Source organism: Dasypus novemcinctus, chromosome 6, assembly GCF_030445035.2.
Source record: "Dasypus novemcinctus isolate mDasNov1 chromosome 6, mDasNov1.1.hap2, whole genome shotgun sequence".
NCBI lineage: Eukaryota > Metazoa > Chordata > Mammalia > Cingulata > Dasypodidae > Dasypus > Dasypus novemcinctus.
Genome location: NC_080678.1, coordinates 43,995,029 through 44,013,920, shown reverse-complemented (window position 1 = coordinate 44,013,920; position 18,892 = coordinate 43,995,029). Strand labels below are relative to the sequence as shown.

General features: G+C 42.1%; 2 protein-coding genes across 3 annotated transcripts in view; one reads left to right on the top strand and one right to left on the bottom strand.

The window, feature by feature from the left end:
- TCTN3 (tectonic family member 3) overlaps positions 1-18,029 on the bottom strand; it is a 40,742-nt gene extending 22,713 nt beyond the window's left edge. The window contains exons 1-9 of the mRNA XM_004456954.5: positions 17,587-18,029; positions 17,293-17,416; positions 16,932-17,050; positions 2,788-2,915; positions 2,493-2,601; positions 2,294-2,409; positions 1,728-1,763; positions 1,087-1,161; positions 143-268 (exon numbers count right to left, since the gene is read on the bottom strand). Coding sequence (XP_004457011.1) covers positions 143-268; positions 1,087-1,161; positions 1,728-1,763; positions 2,294-2,409; positions 2,493-2,601; positions 2,788-2,915; positions 16,932-17,050; positions 17,293-17,416; positions 17,587-17,809 — 1,056 coding nt within the window. The 5' untranslated portion in view covers positions 17,810-18,029. The remainder of the gene's footprint in view (positions 1-142; positions 269-1,086; positions 1,162-1,727; positions 1,764-2,293; positions 2,410-2,492; positions 2,602-2,787; positions 2,916-16,931; positions 17,051-17,292; positions 17,417-17,586) is intronic.
- Positions 18,030-18,037: 8 nt separating this feature from the next.
- Positions 18,038-18,892, top strand: part of ENTPD1 (ectonucleoside triphosphate diphosphohydrolase 1) — a 173,494-nt gene continuing 172,639 nt past the window's right edge. Inside the window, exon 1 of one of the 2 annotated variants that reach the window (XM_058298676.1) lies at positions 18,038-18,100. In XM_058298676.1, coding sequence (XP_058154659.1) covers positions 18,095-18,100 — 6 coding nt within the window. In that variant the 5' untranslated portion in view covers positions 18,038-18,094. The remainder of the gene's footprint in view (positions 18,101-18,892) is intronic. The other variant, XM_058298678.2, reaches the window with a different exon arrangement.

The window sequence follows — 18,892 nt, the reverse complement described above, 5'->3', positions numbered from 1 at the left end:
ACAGACGCCCTAACTACTGGGCCAAGTCCGTTTCCCCGGCCTTCACATTCTTAATCTCTCTCACATGTGTTTTGGAAGTAGGGAAACTTTCTAAGCCAATATTCTTTCCCCTGTCAGTCCCCTATAGGCAAAAGATCCTAACCTTGAAGTGAATGATGAAGTGTTGCTCTAAGGAAGTTCCTGGCTCAACAGTCAGATTTTTTTGTCCAAAACTGACTGAGACTTTCTGGATTCCAAAAGTTCCATTGGTCTCTATCTCATAGATGACCTGAAATGCAAAAGAATCAAGAAAAAAAAATTTAGTTGACCCACTGTGTTTAGGACACAAGATTTTCTGTCTCTAAAGATTTTATTATAAAGGAATGAGGGAAACAAAGAAGTAATATTAGAAGTGTCAAACACAAATACCATGAAAAGATAAAGATGATTTTATATAGCATCTGGACTTGAAAGAAGAGATGGATTAGAGCTCTTTGGAAGATGTGAGTTTGTGGTAAAAATGAAAAGGGAAGAAAAAGAAGTTCTGCTTGTGAGCAGAGGAAGGCATGTAAAAGCAGAGGCAGAAGGGAACATGGAGTTTACTTGGCTCTACTAATGTCTGAAGATATCGAAAGAAGAGTTAGCTGGGGATGGAAGTCATAAGCAATTGAGGGTAACCTTAAATTTCTGAGCAGTATTTAAAATGATACTTTAAGATAATTCTTCCTTTTCTAGGTTGGATGGATCAGGAGAAAGAGAATGGAGAAACAGAAATTTAATAGTCTTTTCAGATTTTTATGTAATACTGATTGTGTCAACAGAAGAAAATGTGACCGCCAATTACGATAAGGAAAAGACTGCATGTGGGCAAAGGAAGTCAGAAATAATTTGAATGTATTGGGCCTGAACTCCTGGAGGACCATGGCAATGGAAATGATTGAAACATGGCAGGGAGGAAGCTAATAGACTCAGTTCTTCCCATGTTATAGTTCAGGTAATCCACAAAAATTCAGGTGTGGTCAGTCTGGTACTTAATGGAAGATGGGGTACCTTGGACAATACTCATCAACATATATCACTCCAGAGTCCTATTCTGAGGATCCATACCTGGGAAACGACATTCTGACAAATGTTTCCAGACAACAGAGGTGAACCAGCCTGTGAGGTAAGTGTTACAGGCACCTGGAAGTAACAAGGCAAAAATGTGAATCAACTAAAATTGAAAGCAGCATTTTCTCTCCCACCTACATATCAAGCTGAAATGAATATTTTCCTTCTTGACCATCCCCTTTCTCCTTCCATTGTCAGCCTATGACTTAAATTCAAAGGTCATTTTAGATCAGGATCAGCACTTCTCAAAACATATTCTTCAGAACACTAATCCTATTAGATATAAAAGAAGGATTCCACAGTCAGGTAAGTTTTTTCGAAATACTGTATTCTATTCTCCCTTCTTAGAAATTAACAAGGCCTTCTAGAATACTTATGACTCCAAGAAGCCTACCCTAAATAAAGTGCTTAATCAAATTTAATCTATTTTTTTCCAAACTTATTTGATACAGAATCCTTATTTCATATGACACTTACTAGTTGTGTAGAATACATTTGAAAACACAGTTCTAGATCTATACTTAACTGTTCGATATGTCACACACACATTTTCTTTCACCATTACAATCTAGACTGAAATTGCCTCAAATTCAAAGGAAGAAAATATTCTTTCTCTTTTCTTAATAAAAACATCATACCTTCATATTCTGCAGATCAGTCATACCTCTTGGATTCTAGAATAAGAAAACAGCAGAGACACAATTGTGCATATACCTCATGTAAAACCACTAAGAGCTTGTGGCTTCATATTACTACCAATAGGCTTTGGTTTTGGGGGGGGAAATCAACATATTAAAATGGTTCACTTCTTCTCTTCCACCTGATTCTTCCTTCACTAAAACACCAGGTATTGGAGCTGGAAGAAAGGTTGGATGAACTGAAATGCCTACTTCCCCTGAGCAGGGCTCTATCAAACAGCAAAAAGGAGTTTTGGTGAAATAGTGAGATGTTATCCCCTAACCCCCACCCTCCCCAAGCCAATCCCATTAGCCAGGAGAGTAATAATCTCTTATCCAGGCTATATATTCCTTATTCTTAAATCTTTCTTCAGATGATAGGGTTTCCAGGCTCTCTGCCTTTTAGATAGCTCTTGGGAATACTGACTCCCAGTTCAGTGCTGTTTCTACATCCCACTAACAGTGGGAAGCATGATATTAACCTCATCCATAGTGGTTACCATGTGGAGAGACAAAAAGACACCCACCTTCAAAACTGTGAAGTTAAAGTAAGAGGCAGCATCAAGGGCTGGATCTGAGGTACAGCTACTTGTCAGGTTCTTAAAGAAACGAGTGCAGATTGTACTTTTACTCTGGAGGAAACCTTAGAGCACAAGGGGAATGAAAGATGGGATACCAGTACTTTAAAATTTAACAAAAGGGCTGGTGCTTCTGGTCTGAACTCACGTGCAGGGTTGCTCTCGGCACAGAGTCCCCCAGCTCCAACTCCAGCAGGCTGTCTCAGCAAGCTGATTACAGACCACTTGGAGAAGTAAGTCAGAATGGGGTCCCCAGCCTAAACAAAGAATAGGAGAAATTTACTCACAATGAGATCAGACTGAACCACAAAAGAATAGAAAAAGATGAAACAAGGGTTAACTCAACAGCCCATTAAGGTGGACAACACTGCCCTGTTTATCTGGCCAGTTGTCTGCTAGGAGGAGTAAACCAAAACAATCCCATCCCATTCCCCAAAGCTTACCCTGTAAAAAAGTGATGGCAGCTGGGTTTGGAATGTTGAAATGAATGACTTGCCTCCAAACTGTGTAGCCAGGGTCTGGAAGTTGGTTGTATTGACCTTGTGGAGGTTCTGGAAATAGTTTAATTTTGCTAAAATGTTTTTAAAGAGAAAAGGGGTTTAGAGAAAAGAAAAACATTTTCAAACATCTGGTATACCAAAAATTTTTTAGAAATGCTTTTAGAGGCATAATATATGTTCAGAAAGTATGGGAATGGATTACTCTTAAAGGATTTTTATAACTTTATGTACTAGAATTACCACCATTCAGATCAGATTACAGAATATTTTCCTAGACAGTTCCCAATCAATATTCCATCCCCAGAGGTAACTCCAATTCTGATTTCTATTACCTCCTAATTCATTTGTAATCTGTTAATTGAATTATTGTTTTAGTATTTAGATCCGAGATGAGAATATGGTTAATGAATGCCAGTCTGGACATCTCTGATGTCCAGAAATGTGTAATTAGCACTTTGTAATCAAAATAAGAGGCTTAGTAATGCTTACATTTGCCCCATACCAGATGAGTTTCTGATATAACAAAATGGTACTGTTTCCTTAGGAACATGGCAAAGTTGGAGACAGTATTTGGTCTGTCCTCTCCAAATCTTCCTGTTTCCTCTAAACTTCAACTGACCAGGTCAAACAATGTTTCCATTTCATGAGTATATGGATTTTGTTGTGTTTTATTCCTTATACCTTTTAATTCCTATGTTCAAGATTTCAGACACTTAAAAGGTATTTTCTGTAACAGTTCTAGAGTTTTTATTACAGCAATGTATATATTTGTCTAAGCTCCTGCAGCTGTTGCCTTATGGTACCTCACTACCAGGAGAGATGTAGGAAAACAGCTCTGACACTGTCCCCTGCCCAGAAGGCAGCCAGTGATGGAGAATACTGTCCCTGCTTTACCATTCCTTCTGCAAACTTGAGAAAGGAACATAGCAGAAATTTACCCCATACTAAATTCTTTCATTCTTCATATAATTATGGTCATTTGGACAGAGTGGTAAAAGTATCATTGTATGCTAATGAGGATTCCACATTAAATAAGCTTGACCTTTATCCTCCAAGGTCACCAAGCCACAAATCTTTGACTTCTCAGCTTTCTGATGGAGTATGAAATGAGCAAACTCCATCAATTTTGGGCCCTTTCAAACTACTCACTCTATATCTACTAGATCTTGCAACTCACAATGTGGTACACAGACCAGCTGCTCCAGCATCACCTGGAAGTTTGTCAAACTAGCAGACCCAGCATCACCTGGAAGTTTGTAAAAAATGCAGAATCTCAGGCAACATCCCAGACTTACTAGGTCAGACCTGTATATTAACAATTATCTCCAGGTGATTTGCATGCACTTTAGGGTTTGATAAGCATTGCTCTGGGAATAGGTGATACTAGTACTAGACCACCTTCCATCTCTGATATAAAACCTTCAAATTTTGAAGCTTCTAGGAGCTGTTTAACATTTCCTTCTGAATTCATATTCTACCACATGGAAGAAATATTTACCTCATATAAAATGCAGTTGTTTCTATCCTTGTAAATGAAAGAAATCTTGAAATTAAGCTAAGAAAAAGATGAGCTGCCATTGTATATTTTACCATAACCTACAAAATTGTGCAGGACAGAGTGTAAACTATAATGTAAACTGTAATCCATGGTTAGTAGCAATGCTTCAATATGTGTTCATCAATTGTAACAAATGTATCACACTAATGAATGTAAGAGATGGGGATCAGTTTAGTTTTCACATAAAGGTAAAATAAAGCAGGGAGGAAAAATATTAATTAATGTAACCTGGCAGCCACTGCCTTAGTCTCCCATTCCCTGGTTAGGTAGGAAAAGAGGAAACCAGCTTAAGCCAGTCCTATACCTGGTAAAAAACGATGCACAAGGAAGAGCTAAGTCAATACCAATTCAGCACTGAATTCCATTCCTTATTTAACAAAAGGAGCAGGTAAAAGCCAAAACAGTTGGAATGTGATGATGGAAACTATAAATCAAAAACTGGGGGACTGGGTGGCGGACTTGGCCCAGTGTTTAGGGCATCCGCCTACCACATGGGAGGTCCGCGGTTCAAACCCCAGGCCTCCTTGACCCATGTGGAGCTGGCCCATGCGCAGTGCTGATGCGCGCAAGGAGTGCCGTGCCATGCAGGAGTGTCCCCGCATAGGGGAGCCCCACGCGCAAGGAGTGTGCCCCGTAAGGAGAGCTGCCCAGTGTGAAAGAAAGTGCAGCCTGCCCAGGAATGGTGCCGCACACACGGAGAGCTGACACAAGATGACACAACAAAAAGAAGCACAGATTCCCGTGCCGCTGACAACAACAGAAGCGGACAAAGAAGATGCAGCAAACAGACACAGAGAACAGATAAACGGGGTGGGGGAGGAAAGGGAGAGAAATAAATAAATAAATAAATAAATCTTTAAAAAACAAAACAAAACTGGGGGACTTGTAAGGGAAAGTTATATCTCTCAGATAGGCTGTTACCTCTGGAGTATCCAATCTATGGAGAAACAGAGGAAGGGCTTGCATGCTAGGCTTAGGGGTATAAATTGTGTCATTTTCCTTTGCTCAGGGTGCCAGCCATGTTTTCTGGTTGTGTGCCCCTTTTTGCAAGATTGAAAATAAATTCTTTTCTTCTCCACAATCGGATAAGCCTTATTTTCTTCCAGAAGATTTCTTTCTTACAACTTTGGGGACTCGTCTGGGATTCTGAAGCTTCAGGAGAGGACCGCTGGAGTGGATGACGGGGAGGCACGCCCTGCCGTTTAAGTGGTCTTGGACTCCACTGGTGGGGGCCTTGCCTCTTGGCAGCCAAAGGACCTAAGAACAGACACTTAGGTCTGCTGATTGTGGATGAGAAAAAGGGAAGGGAAAATCTGCCTCTTGCTGACCAGGTAACTCCATGTGTGGACCAAGGTAAGAACAAGGGCTATTTAGTATTACCTCAGTGGTCAGAAATTCTGATGAGTCTGAGGTTGACTGTGCATGCATGAAACACATAACACACTGTGAGAAGGGAGTGCAGAGACCCAATTCCCATTTCCCTTCTTCCATGAAGTGCTGGAGATGGATGAAGAGAAAAATTCCAGAGAAAGAGACCCAGACAAGATTTGGAATAGGAAATAGAGGCAGTCAGTTGACTGGGAAAAAGGGGAAGGGGATAGCTGTATGATCCCCTGGAGATATTCCTCCAGACAGTCCATTAGGGAAGATGTTAAGACATTGGACCGATAGTGATCAGACCAAGGGAAAAGACAAGAAGAAAATGATTAAATACTGCTATTGTATCTGGACCAAGTATTTTACCACCCAACGTATTCTGGCCAAAATATGGGGTAGATGAGGATTGACTTTGTGCTAATCTTGTACTGTACGTTAAAACACCCTTCTCCAAAGAAGAGTCTGACTATGGCATTTGCTGGCTAAAAGGAAAGGGGGTCACTTTCTATCCTATGAAAACTAAAGCTGCAGAAACTAATGCCTGGGACCTCCTGTTGAACCTCCCTTCTTGTTCCCCCTCCCCTCCTGGGACAAGGGCTATTAGGCTTGGAAGGCCCAACAGAACCCATTCTAAACCATGGGGAACCAGAGAATCAAGCGGAGCCAACAGCCCCACAAGTTACAACCCACCAAGAGCTGAAGAAAGAATTGGAACAGTGTAAGAAAGATATACAAAAATTTCCATTCCTCAGAGCACCTGAGGAGAAGAGAGTAAAAGAGCAAAACTCCATTGAGTCTTTGTATCCACTGAGAAAAGTACCAATAAGGCCAGGGGAGATTGGCTATGCAACTGCCCCACTGATGAGTACTGAAGTAAGGAACTTCAAAAAGGAGATGAAATCACTAATGGAAGATCCAGCGGGCCTTGCTGAAAAAGTAGATCAATTCCTAGGTCCAACTTTATATACCTGGCCTGAACTTATATCCACACTGAATATTCTCTTTACGAGAGAAGAAGAATGGTGTGGAGGGCAGCTATGAAGGAGTGGGAAAGGCAGCATCGACCCAGACAGGGGGTAATGGCAGCAAAACAAAAGTTCCCAAACACAGAGAGGAGATCAAATTGGCTATATCCCAAACACAGACAGGAGATCAAACTGGCAATACCCAAATCTCAAAATTTGAATAAGGTCTTTGAAGTAGTCCAAGAGAAGGATGAAACTCCTTCTACTTACCTGCAATGGTTGAGCGACCAAGTGAGGACATATTCAGGGACAGACCCTGATGATCCTGTGGCTCGGGGAATGTTAAGTCAGCTACGTGAAGGGGTCTTGGCCTGATATTCAGAAGGAGATTTTTGGAATTGGTGGGATATTGTAGATTATGAATAGACTCTTATGCATCCCAAACCAAGGGGTTATACCAAAAACTGTTGGAGGAAGAGCCTGACAAATTAGAGTGGAAGAAGGGGGAAGTAAAGGCCTTAGAGGGGCTCAAACAGGCATTGGTACATTGTTTTGCCCTCCCCTCCCTTGAAAAACCTTTCCATCTGTTTGTTATAGTAGATAGCTTTGGGAGTCCTAATCCAGATCTGGGGAGGCCAAAAGAAGCCTGTGGCCTTTCCTTTCAGAATCTTAGACCCCGTCTCCAGGGGATGGCCAGGGTGTGTTCAGGCTGTGGCAGCAACTGCTCTCTTAATAGAAGAAAGCAGGAAACTGACCTTTGGAGGGGCCCTAGTTGTTAGCATCTCTCATCAGGTCATGACTATTTTGTCTCAAAAAGCAGGAAGATGGTTAATAGAGTCCTGAATTCTGAAATATGAGGTGATTCTAATGGAAAATGACGATTTAATACTGACAGTAGATCACAGTCTGAACCCAGCTTCTGTCCTTTGGGAAGGGTTCAACCAGGTAGAAACTCCTAAACATGATTGTTTAGACTTAATTGAATACCAAATCAGAGTCCGGCCTGACCTAGAGGACGTTCCCTTACATTCAAGGGAAAAGTTGTTCATAGATGGGTCTTCTAGGGTCCTGGAAAGAAAAAAGGCACAATGGATATGCTGTTGTTGATGAGTTAACTTGTGAGGTGAAAGAAGCTGGTCGACTGCCCAATGACTGGTCGGCTCAGACTTGTGAGTTGTATGCATTAAACCAAGCTCTTAACTTGTTAGAGGAAGAAGATGGTACAGCCTACATGGTTTCTAAATATGCCTTTGGTGTGGTCCACATTTTTGGAAAAATTTGAGAAGAAAGGGGAAAGAAGAAAGATGGAAGGAACTGGTGAAACAAGGGTTAGCCAGTCTGCTCTTACTAAGAGAAATATCCATAGTACATAAATGGGCATCAGAAATGTCACATTTTCAAAGAAAAGGTAGCAAATTGGCTGATGAAAAGGCCAAAAAGTTTCCCTCTGTTTCCCTCTGGAACTGGTGGTCCTGATACCCTCCATCCCCAAAGAAATTGGAATCCCTGTATTCTCTAAAAAGGAAATAAAAGAGCTAGAACAATTGGGGGTGACCTTAGATAGCCAAGGGAAGTGGCTCCTCCCAAACGGTCAGCAGATGTTGAACAAACAAATAATAAGGGAAGTACTATTGGTTTTGCACCAAGGGAGTCATTGGGGGGTACCAGCCATGCGTGACTTGGTCCTCAAGCATTTCGGGTATGCGGGCTTTTATACTATAGCCAAATAAATAAGTAAACGGTACATACTCTGTCAAAGAGTTAATAAGAAAGTTTTAAGAAATCAAGTGCCAGGGGGGAGGGAGCCCAGCCTCAGACCCTTTGAGAGCATTCAGGTTGATTATACTGAAATGCCCCTTGTAGGTCAACTAAAGTATGTTCTGGTTATTGTAGATCACCTGACAAGGTGGGTAGAAGCATACCCTCTAGCTTCAGCTACAGTATTGGGGACTTCAAAAATTATCCTTGAACAAATCATTCCCTGATATGGGTAGTAGAAAATACAGGTTCAGACTATGGTAGTCACTTTACATCCAGAGTGTTGCAAAATATTATGCAAGTCTAGGTGTCGCATGGAACTTCCATTCACCCTGGCACCTGCCATCCTCAGGGAAAGTGGAAAGAATGAACCAAACCTTAAAAAAACATCTTTCTAGGTTGGTCTTAGAAACCTATAGCTTTGTTAAGGATCCAGATTGCCCCTAGAAAGGAACTGGGAATTTCTCCTTACGCAATGTTCTTTGTTGTGCCCTTCGAAATGGGAAGCCCAGAGAAATCCCCTCCTTCGAGTCAAAGGATCTTTTTCTTCAAAATTACATACTAGCCTTGTCTTCCACTTTGCCATCTCTCAGACACATTATGGTTTTCTGGCTCAGACTCCACCCCTTGAATTTGCAGTCCACCACACCAACCTGGCAGCTGGGTCCTAATCAAGTTGTAGAAGAGTCCAAACTCCAACTGGCCTGGGAAAGACCTTACCAAGTCTTGCTGACAACTGAAACAGCAGTCCGAACAGCAGAAAAAGGCTGGACTCACTATACTTGGGTAAAGGGACCAGTGCCTGAGCTGGATGATAAGTATCCAACAACACTGTCTAAGTCCTGGGAAATAACTCCAACATCAGATCCCTTAAGGATCACTCTGAGAAGGCAGTAGCTGGGAGAGCGTATCATAAAGGGGGAAGGACTGATTGAACTCTGTATCAGTGAACTTTGTGGGAAGATATTCTTCCACTTAGAGGGAAGGCTATTATCTATATCCACCTTGTCTAGTGTCGAGAGACTAGCAGACAAAGGATTTAAAATTTCTGAAAATGAAAATAATTATACTGACTATGATGTTTCAAATTTAGGTCATGACAAGCCCTGTTAAATTGACAGTAAATATCACTAAAGGCCTAGAGTCTCAGACTGTGTAGTCTGACGCCTGCCAAGTGATAAAGTGTGGAGATATAAGACAGCAGTGGCAGCTGAGTGGGCAAAATAAATATCTATGTCCAGAGTCAATGAGAGGTTATCTCAATGTTCCACCACCCCCCGCCCCCGTCTTTATTGGAGCCTTGTGCGGTGGACTACCAAGTACAAGGGGTAGACTGGTAGAAATGGAGAAAGCCATACTCGCTTGAAACCATTAGAGGAGAAGACAGTCTTTTATAAAAGTAATACTCCAACAGACTGCAAAAACCTCCAGTGTAGCCCGGTAATAATAACCATTAGAGAGACAAATTCAGCTATAATAACCATTATTATTCCCCTGACAGAGTCCATGGGATGGGGGTGGATGTTACAGGTGAAGATCCTCTGGGGAGGCGCTGTATTCAAGTCCTTCCTCCCCCTGTGAATATGATGTTAACAATGTCCCCTCCAGCTAACCCTTCAGAGATATCAAGGGAAAACCCACCAAAAGCCAGTTCCCCAATGCAGAATGATCCCAAAACAGTCAAGATACTTATGGCACAGGATTTAAAACAGACCAGAGAAATAGAGAGAGGAATGGAGAATCAAATGCCTGGGTAGAATGGATCAAATATACAGTCTAGAGTCTGAACAAAAACAACTGTTATATGGGAAGCGGATTTGGCTCAACGGATAGTGTCCGCCTACCACACGGGAGGTCCAGGGTTCAAACTCAGGGCCTCCTGACCTGTGTGGTGAGCTGGCCCACGTGCAGTGCTGATGCACGCAAGGAGTGCCATGCCACGCAGGGGTGTCCCCCATGTAGGGGAGCCCCACGCACAAGGAATGTGCCCTGCAGGGAGAGCTGCCCTGGAGTGGTGCTACACACACAGAAAGCTGAAGCAGCAAGATTATGCCACAAAAAGAGCCACAGGTTCCTGGTGCCACTGACGAGAATACAAGGAGACAAAGAAGAACACACAGTGAATGGACACAGAGAGGAGACAACTGGGCGGGGAGGGGAGAGGGGAAAAAAAATCTTAAAAAAAAAAAAAGAACTAAAACCATAAAATTCTAAAAAAAAACCCAAAACAACTGTTATGCTTGTGTAACAGGCTGGCCCACTGCTTATAATATACCCTTTCTATTAAGTATGGAAGAGCATGAAAGGGAGTTTAAGTGCATGGTGCTCCTCTTCCAAAATGCTATGCCTGGTAAAAATTGTAGTATATTGTCCTTTCTCTTCTCTCCTGTCAAAAAGGGAAACATCAAAGCCTTCCTCGCTTCCAGCCTTGGTCCAGGAAGTCATTCTACCTGTCTCTCTAGATGGGGAAAAAGGCTCCAGGACCTTGGGACCATGGCCTTGTGTACACAAGTATGGAACGTGAGTGAGAATAGTACTGGCAACTTCTCCAGTTTGGCCATACCCCAAGCAGACCTTTGGTGGTACTACAGAAAGGGCGTCCTCCCACCGGTGTTACCTGAGAGGTGGGCAGAACCTGTGCTCTGGTCCAGTTGGCTATCCCATTCACCCTGGAATTTGAAAAAGAAGCAAAAATAGCAACCCAGGGAGGACAGAGAAGTCTACATGGTTCTTTTAATGAGCGGATCTATCTAAACAATATAAGAGTTCCCCAAGGAGTCCGAAATGATTTTAAGGCTAGAAATCAGGTAGCAGCTGGGTTTGAGTGATTCTTGTTCTGGTGGGTCACCATTAATAAAAATGTAGATTGGATTAAGTACATTTATTATAATCAAAAGAAATTTATTAATTATACCAGGGATGCAGTTAAGGGAATTGCAGGACAATTAGATGCTACTAGCAGAATGGCATGGGAAAACATAATGGCCTTAGATATGATGCTAGCTGAGAAAGGGGGTGTCTGCATTATGATTGGAGGTAACTGCTGTCCATTCATCCCCAATAACGCTGCCCCTGACGGAACTATCACTAAAGCTTTACAAGGCCTAACAGTCCTATCTGAGGAATTAGCAGACAATTCTAGCATTAGCAATTCACTCACAGGATGGCTAGAAAATTGGTTTGGAAAATGGAAAGGGGCTGCACTGTCATCTTAACTTCCCTCATTATCTCAGCTGGGGTGCTTACCACAGTCAGATGTTGTATCATTCCATGTGTCCAAGGGCTAGTTCAAAAACTCATTGAAACCACCCTAACAAAACAAATGCCCATACAGTATGAACAAAACAATCTGTACCCCCTTAAAGAAGGAGATCCCTATGATGAAGAATGGGAGATAGCTCTTAGAAAATATGAAGAATGGAGATGTGAAAACTAAAAAGAGTTAAAAGAAAATGGGGCAGGGGAAGTGGCCGTGGCTCAATCAGTTGGGCTCCCGTCTACCATATGGGAAGCCCTGGGTTTGCATCCCGGGGCCTCCTTGTGAAGGCAGGCTTGCCTGCATGCTACAGAGAGCCTCCCGCCGGGGCACCACTGATTGCCGCCTGGCCCTACAAGAGCTTCAGAAAGCCAACTCAGCAAGATGATACAACAAAAAAAAGGAAGACAAGCAAAAATGCAGAAGAGCGTGCAGTGAATGGACACTGAGAGCAGACAGTAAGCAAGCCGCAAGTGGGGGAGGGGAAATAAATAAAAAATAAATACAGACACAGAAGAATGCACAGCGATGGACACAGAGCAGTCAGCACGCAAAAAGCTGCAAAGGAGGGGGGATAAAAAAAAAGAAGGGGAGATTGTAGAGATGGGATTCAGTTTAGTTTTCACATAAAGGTAATATAAAGCAGGGAGGAAAAAATATTAATTAACGTAACCTGGCAGTCTACCACCTCAGTCTCCCACTCCCGGGTTAAGCAAGAACAAAGGAAACCAGCTTAAGCCAGTCCTATAGCCAGTAAAAAAGGATGCACAAGAAAGAGCTAAGTCAATACCATTTCAGCACTAAATTCCATTCCTTATTTAACAAAAGGAGCAGGTAAAAGCCAAAATGGTTGGCATGCAATGAGGGAAACTGTTAATCAAAAACTGGGGGACTTGCATGGGAAAGTTAGACCTCTCAGATAGGCTGTAACCTCTGAAGTGTACTATCTATGGAGAAACAGAGGAAGGGCTTGCATGTTAGGCTTAGGGGCAAAAATTGTGTCGGTTTCCTTTGTTCAGGGTGGCAGCCACGTTTTCTGGTTGAGTGCCCCTTCTTGCAAGATTGAGAATAAATTCTTTTCTTTGCCACAATTGGGTGAGCTTTATTTTCTTCCAGAAGATTTCTTTCTTATTTGAGGGATGTTGTTGATGTAGGAAAGTGTGGGAGGGGAAGGGAGAGGGGCATATGGGAATCCCTTATACTTTTTATCTAACATTTATGTGATCTAAAACTTCTTTAAAAATTAAAAAAAATTAATTAAAAAAAGAAAAATTAAACTAAAAAAATGGAAAAGAAAGTTAACATTTTGCCTCACACTTCAGTGAAGGGATATGGGTGGTAGTGGTGGTAATGGAAAAGCAAGGATAATAGAGATTTGGAACACATGCTAAGGAGAATAAGAGTTTTTGCTCAAAATTTCTACCTTAATACAAAATATAATATACCTAAAAGAGCTCAAAGGTATTTAGACTTAGATTGATGCAATTTTACATCTGGAAGGAAGCCTAGAGATCATATGGCCCAATCTCACTATTTTTGGAGTAGAAAACTTAGATTCTGAGAAATGAGTTGCAAAAGGCCATAGAGCTACCTGGCAGAGGCAGGAGTAGATCCAAGAACTGTGAGTCCTGGTGTAGGGTTTTCCCCACTTCATCATGATGTACAGATTTTCTCTCAGAACATCCTTTACTGATAATTGTTATCAGCAAATAGTAAAAACTGTGGCAAGGAAAGATATGGCCTTTCCAACTGAGGTAGTCAAGAGCGCTAGAGGGAAGCAGATTTGGCTCAATGGATAGAGCATCTACCTACCACATGGGAGGTCCAGGGTTCAAACCTAGGGCCTCCTGACCCATGTGGTGAGCTGGCCCATTCGTAGTGCTGATGTGTGCAAGGAGTGCTGTGCCATGCAGGGGTGTCCCCCACATAGGGGAGCCCCACACACAAGGAGTATGCCCTATAAGGAGAGCCGCCCTGCATGAAGAAAGCACAGCCTGCCCAGGTGTGGGGCCACACACATGGAGCGCTGATGTAGCAAGATGATGCAACAGAAACAGACACAGATTCCGGGTGCTGCTGATCAGGATCAAAGTGGACACAGAAGAACACATAGCGAATAGACAGAGAGAGCAGACAACGGGGTGGGGAGAGAGAAATAAATAAAAAATAAATCTTAAAAAAAAAAGAGAGCTAGAGATTGTGGGAGGTTTGGAAAGGATGGGGCAGCCTTATTTTAAAACAAAGTATTGACTTTGCTCCCTTTAAATTCTCACAACCTGAATGGCCACAGGACTCCTGCTAACTGCTTTCAAGTTCAAATTCCCCAGATCCCCAAAATGTTTGTTTTCTGAAACAAATAGAGCCTTGCAATTTCTTTTTTAACAGTCAGATGAAGTCAGGGTGAGGTGACTTTCAGGGTGTAAGGCACACTTAAGTCTGTTTTGTGTGAGAACATTACTTTGCTTCTGGGATATTAAAAAAGATACTAACTTCATATCTTTAGAAATGTCATAGCCTTCAGTGGGCAAACCTCTAAGTCCATTAAAAAAAAAAAAAGAATATATTGGTTCTACTGAGGGCTACAGAGACCCACAGGTTCTATGGTCATGGCAGATGGAGTTCAGTGCCATGTCAGTTGGCCCTACTTTGGAGTTTGTGTTTCTATGTGATGAAGCTGGACTCAGATGTGATCTTTGTCCACAAGCCTCTCCTGTTACTTTTATCAGAATTGTAGTTGGTGCTGGGGTTTAATGTATACCCAGGGGATCTGAATCTCTGGGCTGACCATGTGATAGCCAGGCCATGAGCCTAATATGGAGGTGAAGAAGGTCAACCACCACACCAGGAAGCCAAGAGTACCTACAACTGAAAGCAGGAGAACTGCATCCAGCATCCATGTGGAATCTAAGCGCCCTCTTGATTTAGATGTGGAGTGGACACAACCATTCTAAGGTCCACAGGATGGAGGAATAGAGTATGGATTAGAGTGGACTTACTGATATTCTATACATGAACTATTGTGATTAGTAGTAATCAAAGAAAATGTGGCACTGGTGTGGAGAAAGTGGCCATGGTGGCTGCTGGAGGTAGGGAGTGGGAGGAAGACATGTGATGTGGGGGCATTTTCGGGGTTGAAGTTGTCCTGGGTGGTGCTGCAGGGACAGTTACCAGACATTGTATGTCCTCCCATGGCCCACTGGGTGAACTGTGGGAGAGTGTGGGCTATGGTGTGGACCACTGACCATGAGGTGCAGCAGTGCTTAGAGATGTATTCACCAAATGCAATGAATGTCTCATGATGATGGAGGAGATTGTTGTTATGGGTGGAGGAGTGGGATGAGGGGGGTGGGGGGTATATGGGGACCTCATATTTTTTTAATGTAACATTAAAAAAACAAATAAAGACCAAAAAAAAGAGGAATAAATTAGCAATTAGTCAGCACTGCTTGTAAGAATATACTTATTTATATTACCTAGGAAGCATTAATGTCACATTGAATTTGCTTACCTAGTGACAAGTATAATTCCAAACCAAAAAGACAGACACATATCTGTTTATGATGTTCATAGAGAAAATATTCTATGTTCCCAAAAGAAATAAATTACCAGGCATGTTCTTAGTATGCAAATGATGAAAATCAAATACTTGTGACTTGCAACATTGCATAAATGTATGTCAGTTTAAAATTTTCAAAGTACAAGTGAGTTTATGAAGCATTATTACTTAGTTAATTGAAAGTGGCTTTGCTAAAATACTAATTGCATTAAAGGATACTGGTCAGTTAAAATTATAATAATTATCAAAATAAATACTGAGATCTATTCAGCAAAATTGAGAGACAAAAAGAAAGGATATCTGACATTAGTCAAATCCCCAGCTTGCAATGCTATTATTGAAATGATTTAATATAGTTCATTCTGTTCTTTATCTCCAGGTGGATAAAACAATGGCTATAATTGATAAGGTCATAAAAGTATGAATCTTTACATATTGATGTTTTATTAATTAATGCATTTTACCACAAATACGTATTTATATATGTATGTTTTTATATAATGTATTTTACCAAAAATAGAGTTATTATACCATTAAACACCAGATGCTACCAGTGTAAAGAGGCATCTTGTGAATAAATTGGTAAATGCAAAAAAGAAAAAAAAAAGAATAATCTTTATTATATGCTATAGTTATGGTACATTTTCACTTCCAGGGCCAGTAATATTAATCTCTCATTTTACAGTTGAAGGAATGAGCCTTTAAATGCTCAAAGATTTACCCAAGGCTGTGTAGCTGGTAAGTAAATGGCAGGGTTGAGATCCCAGTTTAATGCTCTACCCCATTTACTGTTACCTCATTAAATAAAAATACGGCTGGCATAGACTCATTTGTCAAAGATATTCAAATATTATTTGGTATATAGAATGTGTCAGGCACTGGAGATTCAGTGGAGATTATAGTCAATTGGGGAATATAGTCTATCTGTGATTATCTGAGCTAAGATGATTAAAAGTATTGAAATTAAAGTCCTGTATGGAGTACACCAATGTTCATAGCATCAGCACTCAAAATAGCCAAAAAGTTGAAGCAACTCAAGTGTCCAACTGATGAATGGATAAACAAAATGTGGTATATACATGCAATGAAATATTCAGCCATAAAAAGGATGAAGACATCATATTGAGTAAAACAGGTCAGACACAAAAGGACATTGTATGATTTCCCTTGTATGAAATAATTAGAATATGCAAATTCATAAAGAGAGTAGACTTGGGGAGTGTAGCAGGCAGTGGTGGGGAATGGGGAGTCAATATTTAATGCATGTAGAGTTTCTGTTTGGGGTGATGGAAAAGTTTTGGTAATGGACGGTGGTTAATAGCACAATATTGTGAATGTAATGAATGTGAATTAAAGAATTAGTGCTGAATTGTACACATGAAGATGGTTAAAATGGGAAATGTTATGTTGTATATATGTTGGCACAATAATAACAAAGTCCTATATGGGCTTCCTGATCCACAGTCAGTAGGGACTAAAAAAATTGCAAATGTTCACTAATAAGAGAGAGAGGGGAGGGCACACGGCGAGGAGCAATATGATAGAGATTCAAAGGACAAAAACGAGTTTTAAAAAGAAAAATCAGGCTTTAAGAATAGTCAACATGTTTCAACTCACAGTTGTTCACGTGGACACAAAACTGCCTAATTCCATTTGAATCCGTAAAAACTCTTGAAGGAAAAGGGGAATTACTCCTGAAGATAAGAGAGTTATCCACACACACCCAGCTTGAAGATCTGTGAGGAAACAAGACAATTTAGAAGTGGAGGATTAGGTTCAGAGAAAGGTGCCCTGCAGCTGTCAGCCGGATTTCAAAATGAGGAGTCCTTGAGCAGCTATGGAGCAACAGGAAGGTCCTAGGAGAGGAATCGGGGGGTGCAGGGAGGTGGCAAGAAGGCTATCTTTTCCTCCTTCCAAATACCACATACCCAGGACCCCAACTCCCTTTATGATTCAACGGCTGAGCACAGCAGCTTACCTTACACTGCCAGGGAGGCAGAAGGAGAAAACTGTCCTCGGATGGAGAAGATAGCAGTCCCTGTCGCAGCAGCAATTTATATCACAGGCACCACGAGTCAAGTCACAGACACAGATCGGCAAGACTACCAAAGTAAAACAAAGCGGAGCGAGTGGGATGAGGATCCTCAATCTCTTTCAAGTGCAAATCCCCCTCTCCCAGTAGCCCCCGCCTCACTTTGGCAATTCAGCTTTCTTCACAGAATTTCACAGATCTGCGATGTCAGTAGTTTCTACCACCGCTCCCTCTCCTCACCTGGGAAGAGGTCCACGGTCCTATTCCCAGGCGCCAAGGGGGTCACCACAGTAGGGCGTACCGTGGAGGTCTCAGGCATAATACGGGGCATTTCAGTCCCCTTCGGGGAGAACTGGAGGGGCCCATCCTGCGTTCCTGACGGGGAGGCAGAGGTCTGAGGCCGGGCACCCTCGGGAAACACCAGGAAGAACACCTGCAGTAGCACGAGCCGCGGGGTGCACATGAGGCAGTGGAGAACCCAGCGGGTCCGACGTGGGTCTTCGCGGTCGTCAGACGCGTTGCTAGAGCGTGAGTGGAAGGAGTCGCATAGCGTCTGACGTCATTCGTATGACTCTGCTCCTGTTTCACGGCGATTGCCGACAGCTCTTCAGCCAATAGAAAATGGGTTTGTTGCGGTTCTTTTGGCCTCTGGTAGTTTGCGCGCTCTTCAGGTCTGCGTAGGCGTGGCCTCGGTCGGCCTGGCAACCGTCAAAGTGGCGAGGGCTTCTTCTCGCCTTCTCTCCGCTAGATGACGGTAAGAGTTCGACCAAGGCACCAGGGCTGAGGAGTCCCGCGCAGACTTCGCGGCCGGGGTATCTGGTCTTCCTTGGTAGAGGGGAAGCACGAAGCTAGACTTGCCTATCTTTTACACTCCGTATTTCAATGATGAGAAACCATTTCTATGGAAGGATAATGATATCAGGGAGGAAAATACACAGGAGGTCTCATCATATTTATAATATATTTTTGAAAGCACTTCAGAAAGAATGTTCCGCTCCTTCACTGTTAACATCGAGCAGTAAAAGGAACTCGTCTTTACACGTGGACTGCATAATTATTGCTAGAAAAAATAAGGAGAGAAGGGGGAATTAGAAATGAGAAAATTAGGTAGGGAAAAATGTGAGGAAGACAGGAAAAGAGGGCCAAGTTTTCTAGGCTGAGAAAAGATACAAAAATGGGGAAAGCCAAGGGATGGGGGAAGAAACATAATTTTTGCAAATCTAGTCGCCATTGTTTATACCCTCTTTAGGAAGGTTTGACTTTTCCCGGGAGTGGTTTCCATTCTTATTATCTAGAGCAGGCTGCCCAATAGACATTACAGCAATTTTGTAAGTGTTCTATATCTGTATTGTCCAGTATGGTAGGCACTAGCTCTGTGCAGCTATCGCACGCATGCAGTGTGGCTAGTTTAACAGAGGATGTGAATTTTTAATTAATTTTATTTAAGTAGTCAAATGTGACTAGTAGCTACCACACTGGATAGTACAACTGTAGGTGGCCAAATCTCACTCTTGCTAGATCTATTGTTTTCCCCAGTCTCCACAGT